The 10,064-nt window shown below is 39.4% G+C and overlaps 1 protein-coding gene across 1 annotated transcript in view; it reads left to right on the forward strand.

Annotated features, from left to right (window-relative positions):
* hck (HCK proto-oncogene, Src family tyrosine kinase) overlaps nucleotides 1-10,064 on the forward strand; it is a 27,095-nt gene that overhangs the window by 10,699 nt on the left and 6,332 nt on the right. The window contains exons 3-9 of the mRNA XM_037684417.1: nucleotides 3,687-3,720; nucleotides 5,506-5,599; nucleotides 5,918-6,013; nucleotides 6,316-6,419; nucleotides 8,200-8,349; nucleotides 8,643-8,795; nucleotides 8,897-9,079. Of these exons, the coding sequence (XP_037540345.1) occupies nucleotides 3,687-3,720; nucleotides 5,506-5,599; nucleotides 5,918-6,013; nucleotides 6,316-6,419; nucleotides 8,200-8,349; nucleotides 8,643-8,795; nucleotides 8,897-9,079 (814 nt within the window). The remainder of the gene's footprint in view (nucleotides 1-3,686; nucleotides 3,721-5,505; nucleotides 5,600-5,917; nucleotides 6,014-6,315; nucleotides 6,420-8,199; nucleotides 8,350-8,642; nucleotides 8,796-8,896; nucleotides 9,080-10,064) is intronic.

The raw sequence follows: 10,064 nt of genomic DNA on the forward strand, positions 1-10,064 counted from the left end.
GCCATTAGCTACCCTTTTGCCACATTTAGCCATTAGATAGACTTTTGCCATTTTTAGCCATTAGATAGCCTCTTGCCACTTTTAGCCTTTAGCTACCCTTTTGCCACCTTTAGCCATTAGATAGCCTTTTGCCACTTTTAGCCTTCAGCTGCCCGTTTGCCACTTTTAACCTAGTCAGGAAGTAAGTTAGTTATTTTTTAGCTGGCTACATTAGCTTTTAGCCAGTTTACACATATGTTTACATTGTCCATATCTATTTTTTTAATATTTTGCTACTTTTATTGTTCAGCTAGCCCTTCCCCACTTTTAGCTCTTACCTACCCTTTTACACCCTTTTGCTACTTTTAGCCTTTAAATTGTCTTTTGCTAGATGTAAGCTTTAGATAGCCTTTAGCTAATGTTAGCTAGTTTTAGCTATGAGTTGCCATTTTCTTTCATTCAGCTACTGTTTGGACTAAACTCTTAATATCAGCTTCTTTAATAAATTTTGGCTTTCGTGCTTTAATCTGTTTCCACAGAAAATATTTTCTCCAGTTTTGTTTTTTTTATCTTGGTTTTTAAAAAATTTAGATTTTTGTGTTTATTTATTTATTAATGTCCTGTTGGGGCAGAAGTTTATTTATTTTTGTCACGTTCAGTGTTTTTAAAATATAATATAAAAAAATATTTAATTTATAACAAAACAAAAAAATCCAAAGAACCTGACATGAAAGAGTTAAAAGCTTCAAACGCATCAGATCATTTTGTAACAGGAGTTCTTTCTGTGCTTTGGTAAAGCCGCTGCAGAAGTTCACAGCCTTTTGTTTGAGAAATGAGGAAGGGTTTTAGCTTCAAATGCAGAAACTGTGAAACAAAAGATTAAAAAAAAAACCCACTCATTTACCGCCCCCACTTTGAGCCAGGAGTGATCAACAGTTTTTCTGCGCTCTGAACCGAGCAGCTCTGTGTGACTGCACACAGGCCAGACTTTGACCTGTGGTCGAGCTAAAGTAGCTGCAGTTCTGCGGTTCCTTCGGCTACTGCTTCCTGTGCGTTGCCTGTAACATCTCGCTAACCCTGAGAGAAGAAAGAGGAAGTGAGAGAAGCAGAACAGGATGTCAAACAGCACTTCAGGCACACGTTGCCCTTTCTGACAGCGCCGCTTCTAAACTGTTTTCTATTTTAAGACCAAATAAACGTTCAAAACATAAAAAAACATCACAACAGGTGCAGCTGGTAAAATTTGATCCAACACCTTAACCTCCTCCTTTAATTCATTTAAAATGTTGTTTTTTAAATCGATTTTAAAGGGTCTTTTTGGCCCAAAGGCAGCAGGAGGGTTAATGTTCTTCAGTTGAGTCCAACTGGTGGCCCGGGGGCCAAATCAGGCCAACAGATGAACTCAGTTCGGTCCACCATTGGGTTCATTTTTTAATAAAACTAGATTTTATACAATAAAACAAACTTACTTAATGATGATAACTGCTGGATGTCCGGCCCCTGAGCTCTTGGCTTCCAGTAACTGTGGCCCCCTGAGCAGTTTAGTTGAATAGCCCTGGTTTAGTCTTTTAAAATAAAAAATTAAAACACATTAATGGTAATATTAAAGGTGCTCATCACAAACGATAAAGTTAAACATAAAAAAGTTGATCCTGAACGTTATAAGTCAGTGAAGTTTGAAAAGTTTGCTCCTGTAGTTTTCTAAACACGTGATTCTGAAATGCAGGTACGCGCTCAATGTAAACAATCTGCATAATTTACTCAACAAATCTGACTGTAAATACAAACTAATTACAGCTGGGACACAATTAAAACAGTTAATTGACTTTTTAATTGCATTTTTATCACATAGTAATATTTAAAACAATAAGCAAAGATTTATAATTCTTATAAATTACTGTTAATGGCTAAATCAACGATTAGGCGTAGCTGAACAACAACAAAAAATTAATCCTATAACCCCAAATATTTTAGGACGTCATCTACAGAGAAGCTCAAGCTCACGGTGCAAATGGAATTATTGTATATTTATAATAATGATGATAATTAATTTAAAAAGTTCCATTAATGTTATTATAAAGCCACAGTCCACAACAATCCACTTCACCAGAGAGTCGGGTCTTTTCTCAGACGTGGACTGACTTGGTTCAGCTCTGAACTTCACCATTTTGTTTCCTGTGGACCAGTTGGACCCGGTTGGACCCGGTTGGACCTTGTTGGACCCAGTTGGACCCAGTTGGACCTGGTTGGACCGTCCACTTGTAGCTAGCATTAGCATTAGCTTCTGTGTTAGTGCTAGCGTATACGCGTTTTGCATTTAAATACTTTAAGCTGCAGGGACACAATAATTCCTTCCAGCACAATTTACAAACAACTTTTATTCCTTTTCACGCTGCCATCGTTTTTTTGTTTATTATTTGGTGTCCCGCCCAACAAAGCAAAGTGTTTTCTTCCTCCATTGTTGTTGTTTTTGTTTGTTTGTTTGTTTTTTATGGATATGAATGCGTATTTGTAAAGTCAGGCTTCCTGTGACCAAAAACATTCCTAGCTACTTCCGGTATCTACGGTAGAATATTTTCCCCGGTTACTTGCCTTGGCAGGGCGCTCATATCTTGGGGGGGGGGCGGGGGCACCTCTGTTTTGTGTGCTGTTTGTGCCGACAGTTGTTGAGGGGGTGGGGGGCGGGAGACGCTGTATTGCGCACCGCTAGCTTAGCGCTACATCAGTGCATGCAGTTGTCGATGTGGGGGGGGGGGGCAAGTTCAGTAGGCAGGGCGCTCGGTTCTGTTGACAGGGCGGGGCGCCCTCCTTGTATAATTGTAAGGGAAACACTATAAAAATATACTGAACACAAAGACGAAACATTAAGCCTCCTTATAATTGCTAATATTTTTTTCACAAATTTACACAAATAAATAAAAATAGATTATATGTTAAAAAAATGTAAGTAGGCATGAATCTATCTAAACCACAACGCGTCGCAAAATACTGACTTTGCGCTCGCATGAATAACTGAAAAGGTAAACCGACCCAAAGTCTTCAGCTCTTTGTGCAAAACAAATTAACTTTAGGAGCTTTAGCGCCACCTACTGGGCTGGAGTGTGAGCAGCAGCATTAATGTGATTAATTTAGTTTTTAAAAAGCTATTTTTTTCTGTAATGGTTTATTGCAATTAATGTGTTAAAATCCCAGCGTTAGTGCCAATACGCCAAAACGATCTGACATTTTTTTATCCTAAATGTTTTTTTCGCAAACATCACGGTTGTCTAGCTGTTTTCAGTCACTTTTGATTGATCACAGCTATTCACAAATTTATATAATTTCCGTTCATAGAAAAACAAAAGCAACATGAGATCCTGTCACAATGCTGTATTTTGTAATTTAATGTTTAATTTGTTGTAGTTTGAGTCAGACGAGCAGAAAATTTCCTACTTTTACTTCTTTTTTTTTAGCGAAACTGCTAAAAATCAAAGTTAGCAACTAAATAAAGTTAAACTCGTGAAGAAGTAAATATTTTTAGCTGGTGACAGGAAAGCTAAGTAAATAATAAAAAGTTTAAATATGATGTGGTCAAAAAGATGAGCTCATATGTGAATGTTAAAATAAAGCAACATGATTTTGTTGTTAGGAGTTATAACAAATATAGTTTTTTTCACCTCAATGGGAATATGCATCCACTTAAAATAAACTATTTTATCTCTCTACAGGCCAAAATGCAATCCAACGCAGCTTCTTCAGAAGGTGAGTTTATTTACTGCAACCCAGTGTTATTTTTACTTTTATCTAATTTAAGCTTTTATACGGCTTCACCACAAAATCTGTCAACAAGAGCCTCTTTTTTCAGGACAGTGCTTTTTAAACGCAGTCACACTTTGTCTTCAAGTGTAAAAGAGGAAGGAGAGTCGGTGCAGAGCGAAACACACAGACCTCATATACAAAAAGAATTATTAAAATAGTTCAGCCCGGCTGCTATCAATGTCAAACGTGTGAGGAAGTCAGCCCAAGTCGAAAGAAGGGGAACCCGATGTCGGTAAACAAACACGTGGCGTTCCCAGAATCGACACGGTCTGATAACCTGATAGCAGCAATGAGTTTTTAAAATGTTTATTCTGCTTTTTCAGAGCAAAGTGCAAAAGTACGGAACACTGAAGATGCCAAAATCAAAACTGAACGCCTTAAAATTCCAACAAATGCAAATAAAATTTTATTTTTTTATTCCTGTAGCTGTATTTGTTCATTCCCACTTTATCTATTTTAATTTATTCACTTGCGCATATTTTTTACTGTGTATTTTTTAATTAAACCCGTGTCAAAAGCAGCCTGATGAGCTCTTTATGTAGCTGCACAGCAGGAATTTTCTTTTTTTATAACTTCTGATTTGCGAAGCTAGTTTTTGAAAAAGGAACGCAACAAAAGTAAACATATAATTCACATATTTACAGTTTTATGTATAGATTCATCGAATTCTGTATTACTTTGTTACTGCATTCACTTGCCTTGTTTGGTTTCTCCAACCTTTGAGTCAGTAAATTTAGCTTGTAGCTAAAGTTAAGCGTTCGTTTAAACTTTAACTTTAGCTTTGAAAAACAGTGTTTAGCTGTTATCTAAACTACATGCAGTAGAGCTTTTGAGGAAGAGTTATTAAAAAATAAAAGTAAAAGTTACACAGTATAACTTTTTTATTGCTGCTAGTTAAGTAATTTACTACTGCTAGCAGTGCTAGCAGTGCTAGCAGCTAGCGTGATTGCTATTGCTATTTTCAATAACTTTTGTTTCCAAACTATAACACAAAAATATTTTTAATCAACAAACACATAATCTCAATCACAACTGTTTTAATGGACTTAAGAAAAAAAAGCTGTTTACAGTAGACTCCTTTAGGCTTTACTTCTAAAAACAAGCTAACCTAGGCGCTAAAGCTAAATGTGCTAATGACTTTGTCGCTGGCGACCTGTTGCTTCTCTTATTCGATTCTTTAAGCAGACAGAAACTTAAAAAAGACTGTGTTTCACTAATTAAACTACTTTTTTCAGGCATTAAATGCTATTATGTTTTCAAATATGGAAGGTGGTACCCATTACTTTAGCCCACTTGTTACTACTGCAAGCTATATTAGCTGCTAATGCTAAAGAGTGCTAACAGCTCGCCAGTTCTCTGTTGATAAGTTCTTATCCTTCTTTAATTATTATTTATTTTATCTTGTCTTTTTTAACTTATTTAAATAACTCAGTGGATATGCAAATAAAATTAAAGGGAAAATGTCAGTAAGTAAAATTTACATAGTTTATAATAAAAGTACAGTCAAATGACAATAAATTAAATATGTTTAAAGACAAAAATTGGTTCGACAGAATGTTTTTTTTTGGTAATTGTTTGTTTTTAAATGTTTTGGGAGTTTTTTGCGGTTGGGGTCTTGTTTTGGCAGTTTCAGTCCTCTAAGTAGAAAAAGTTGTATTTTGACTCTACAGAGTAAACAGATTCCTTCAGCTGTTTGTTTGTTTGTTTGTTTTTGTTTTACCATCATAGGCGACAGTGTTGCCATGGCACTGTATGACTACGAGGCTATCCACGAAGGAGACCTCGGCTTCAAGAAGGGAGATAAGCTCAAAATCTTAGAAGAGTAAGTGGTTCTGGGACTTACGCCACTCAGCCATAACATTACGATCACCCTACTATGACTTTAGTATAAATGATCACTTGAAAAGTACAAATATACAGAATATACATGAATGTTTTCTTGGTTTCTTTGAGCCATTTCCCCCCAAAAAAAATGTTGGCATGGGTGACAAGGGTCAGAACAGCATCTATGCAAAAGCTTTGACTTTACGGCAAAACAATTTTAACTACGTGCTTATAGCTGATTGGTGTGTGTAGCTAAACATTGTCATAATTCTATTTAATGTTTGTGTTTTTAATTACACTTTTTTTTCCACTTCAGATCAGGCGAGTGGTGGAAAGCCATGTTAATCAGCTCAGGTCAGGAAGGCTTCATCCCGAGCAATTACGTAGCTAAAGATACTCTGGAAGCAGAGGAGTAAGTATCCGAACTCAAATATGAAACGCTCGGTTTGTTGGTAAAACAAACCGAGCACATACACACATACGTAAACACTAAACAATACTACATACGTAAACACTTGATTCAATAACTATTTTAGAGAGCTCGGCACAAGAAGTATTCTGACCAACAGCTCTCCTTGTGTGAATAGAGCACGCTCCGCTTCTCTCATGCATCCTACGTCTTTGTTTGGAGTTGACACCATTTAAAATCTTAGAGTTACAAACGACAAAACAAAGCAAACAGTTTCTCAACTAACTCGCATGTTTCTTGTTTAGGTGGTTCTTCAAGGGGGTGAGCAGGAAAGATGCCGAGAGGCAGCTACTGGCCCCTGGGAACCGAGTCGGGTCCTTCATGATCCGAGACAGCGAGACCTCAAAGGGTGTGTAAAACAAATGCAAAAAATAACTACCGCTGCAAAAAACTGTTGGAAAGAGAAACGTCAAAGCTGCTACGAGTGGCTCATTATGGTCACCGTGGTAACAACGCACCTGAGTCCCTCATGATCTGACTGCAACCTTAAAGAGGCAGGCAGAAACAGACTAAAAAGTAAGCCTCAAACTGCATGACCTATAAGATGGATCTTAAAAATTCTTGAAACGTGAGCGGCTGAAGACTCTGACGGTGACACGTGGGAACTCTTATGTCCCTGCAGTGTTGTATGTAGTAAAAATGATGAGTTCAAATGAGTCCTCACTTCCGGAAACTAATGGAAATTTCTAGAAGCTCGAGAGTGTGTTATGTGTATTCCATTGGCATCAGAAGCATTTGTAATGTGTGGGTGGGGGACACTGGTGTGTGCGTGTGGTGGTGGTGATGTGGGGGGGTCTGGGAGTTCAAAATTTTTAACAAGTAGATTCTATTTCCTGCATTCAGGTGTATTTTAACGGGCTGTTAAACATCTACGTTTACCTACATACGTAAACACTTGATTCAATAACAAAAGTTAGGGTATGACATCATCACACTCTAAGCTGAACAATGTGGTAAACTCTCTAAATATCATAAACCTTAAACTGCGATTGTTTGAAAACCATTAAAGGTACCACAATGCCAGTTCCAACATGTGAAGTCCAACTTTCTGTGTCTGGTTTAAACTTTAAATTATGTTTCTACAGCGAAGCACGTCTAAGTGGCTGGGTCACCTGTTCCTCCAAACTCCCACTGATGTTAATGGGGAAGTTTTTTGTGAATCTTGTGCGAGTGCTACAGCGTACTGCCGTCAGACGTCATTGCGTAAAGTGCGAAAACAAACATTGTGACACAAATGGAATACGATAGTTGTAATGGTTTGACCTATATTATAATATATTGGTTATATATTGACCCATTTTAACTCATTCTAACAATTTTAACCCATTCATTCTAGCTGTAGTAGCTTTTCTAGTGTCCTTTAACCCAGTTTTGATTCTATGTCCTGTTACTTGTGTTTACGTATCTGCCCAAAATGAATGTAGGAACCTTTTTTCTAATGTTTGGACTAAGAAAAGTGACTCATCTTTATTGGTTAACGTTGGTCAACCCTTGCAAAAATAAGCATCTTTAGGAACGTTTAGTTACTTTAGCTATGAAAATGATAGCACTTGCATGTAAAAGTGCTGGTCTGTCTATGTTTCAGCCCTCACCTGTAGTCAGGAGGTTTGGATCATGACTGAAAAAACCAGATCCTGGATCCAAGCTGCTGAAATGAACTCCAGGCTGGTCGGGCTTTGCCTTAGAGATGAAGTGAGGAGCTCCATTATCCATGGGGAGCTCAGAGTAGAGCCACTGCTCCTCTGCAGCTAAAGGAGTCCGTTGAGTTGGTTCATCTGATTCGGATTCCATCCTGGACGCCCCCCTTTTGAGGTTCTCTGGATACAGGAGGAGACCCCATGGCAGACCCAGAACTTGCTGGACAGATTAAAGGCTCTTTCACGAGACACCTCATTCTGGGACTTTGACACTTTCTGTCCACTTTGGTGTGACTTATGCATAGATAAGGCAGCAAGGGGATGTGTGTGGGGGTCAAAGCCACCACTGATGCTTCATTTTGCCTGTCACGCCTCCATGTGGAGACCAAGAACTTGCAGTATCTGGAGATGTCCGGGTTTCTCTCCTGGACCTGTTGCCAACAAAAGTCCCCCATTGAATAGAATAACTGTTTTGTTCCTCTTCCTCCACAGGCAGCTACTCCCTGTCCGTCAGGGACCTGGACCCTCAGGCCGGGGACACAGTTAAACATTATAAGATTCGGACCCTGGACAACGGAGGTTTCTACATCTCCCCTCGAATCACCTTCAGCACCCTGCAAGAGCTGGTCAGCCATTACAAGAGTGAGTTACAAGGGTTTATTCTGAGGAGGTCCCGTTGTTCTGGGTTGTGTTGTAGCTTTCTTGTTGAGTTATCGTCTGTTTAAATAAAACACTAAATCTGCCGATGAGCCGTCATTTTAAGGAAGTCTCTGTAATTTTGTCACTTCTGCTCAATCATTAAATTGTTTTGTGCCACCCTCTGATGGACAACTTTAATATCTCAACTTTGTAAAGCATCAGCATCGTCCAAGTAACAGATTGCATTTGTCTCGTTTTTAAATCACAAAATAAAACAATTTACCTGGTATATTCAGAGCAGGGAGATGGCCTTTGCCAGTCGCTGACTACTCCTTGTTTGAGCCCCAAACCTGAAAAACCGTGGGAGAAAGACGCCTGGGAAATCCCAAGGTCTTCCCTCAAACTGGAGAAGAGGCTCGGTGCCGGCCAGTTTGGAGAAGTCTGGATGGGTGAGACGGCGTCATATCACTGCTGAATACAGTTAACGACCAGATGACAAACCCTTAAATCGATCCGCTGATTGTAATTTTGTTTATTCGTTTGTTTTAAGCCACCTACAACAAGCACACCAAGGTGGCGGTGAAGACCATGAAGGAGGGCAGCATGTCAGTGGAAGCGTTCATGATGGAGGCCAACCTGATGAAGAGCCTGCAGCACGACAAACTGGTTCGACTCAACGCTGTGGTCACCAAGGAGGAGCCCATTTACATCATTACTGAGTATATGGAAAAGGGTGAGCCTCGATTTGAGAAGATTTGTGGACTCTGAAAGCTACGAGCCATTGTTCTTGTCTGGTTGGACAACGTTGCAGGGACCAAAGTCCTGAAACCTTCAGGTTTTAAGGGTTGTCTATAAGTCGGACACCACTTTTATTAGTTTATACAAATTATTGTTGTTCAGATTCAAAATCCAGTAACTCATTTTAACGTTGAGTCTAGACAAAGCTTCCCTGGAGACTTTGATATCTTCAGCTTAATTTGGACCACGTTTACCCTGCACAGTTTGGTTCTAATAACAGGGTTTAAATTGTTGATCTGAAGATCATTCTCACCCACTATGCAGTTTTAACATCAGAGTCATAATTAAAAGCTCTTACACAAGTGTGCAAAATGCTAAATGTTGCAAGAAGAAGTCTCTGTTTTCTTCACCTACAATCATAAACTCTGGGTAGAGACCAAAAGATTGAGACTGTGGATACAGGCAGACAAAATGAGTTTCCTCTGCAGGGTAGCTGGACTCTCCCTTAGAGATAGGGTGAGAAGTTCAGTTATCAGGAGAGACTCTGAGCTGGTTGAGATGGTTAAAGCTTCTGGTAAAGATGTCCCCTGGATGCCTCCCTAAGGAAGTGTTCCAGGCATGTCCAACTGGAAGGAGACCCTGGTGAAGACCAGGACATGTTGAAGAGTCTATGTCTCTCAGTTGTCCTGGGAACACCTTGTAGTCCTCCCAGAAGAGCTGGAAGAGGTGGCTGTGGAAAGAGATGTCTGGACCTCCCTGCTCAAGATGCTGCCCCCAAGACCTGACTCTGGAACAAGAGCGGATGGATGGATGGATGGATGGATGGATGGATGGATGGACGGACAGACGGACGGACGGACGGACGGACGGACGGATGGATGGATGGATGGATTGATTGATTCATGGATGAATGATGGATGTATGGATGCATGGATAGATTACTTGATTCATGGATGGATGGATGGATGGATGGATGGATG

This window comes from Nematolebias whitei, chromosome 11 (genome assembly GCF_014905685.2).
Source record: "Nematolebias whitei isolate Nwh7 chromosome 11, NemWhi1, whole genome shotgun sequence".
Taxonomy (NCBI): Eukaryota; Metazoa; Chordata; class Actinopteri; order Cyprinodontiformes; family Rivulidae; genus Nematolebias; species Nematolebias whitei.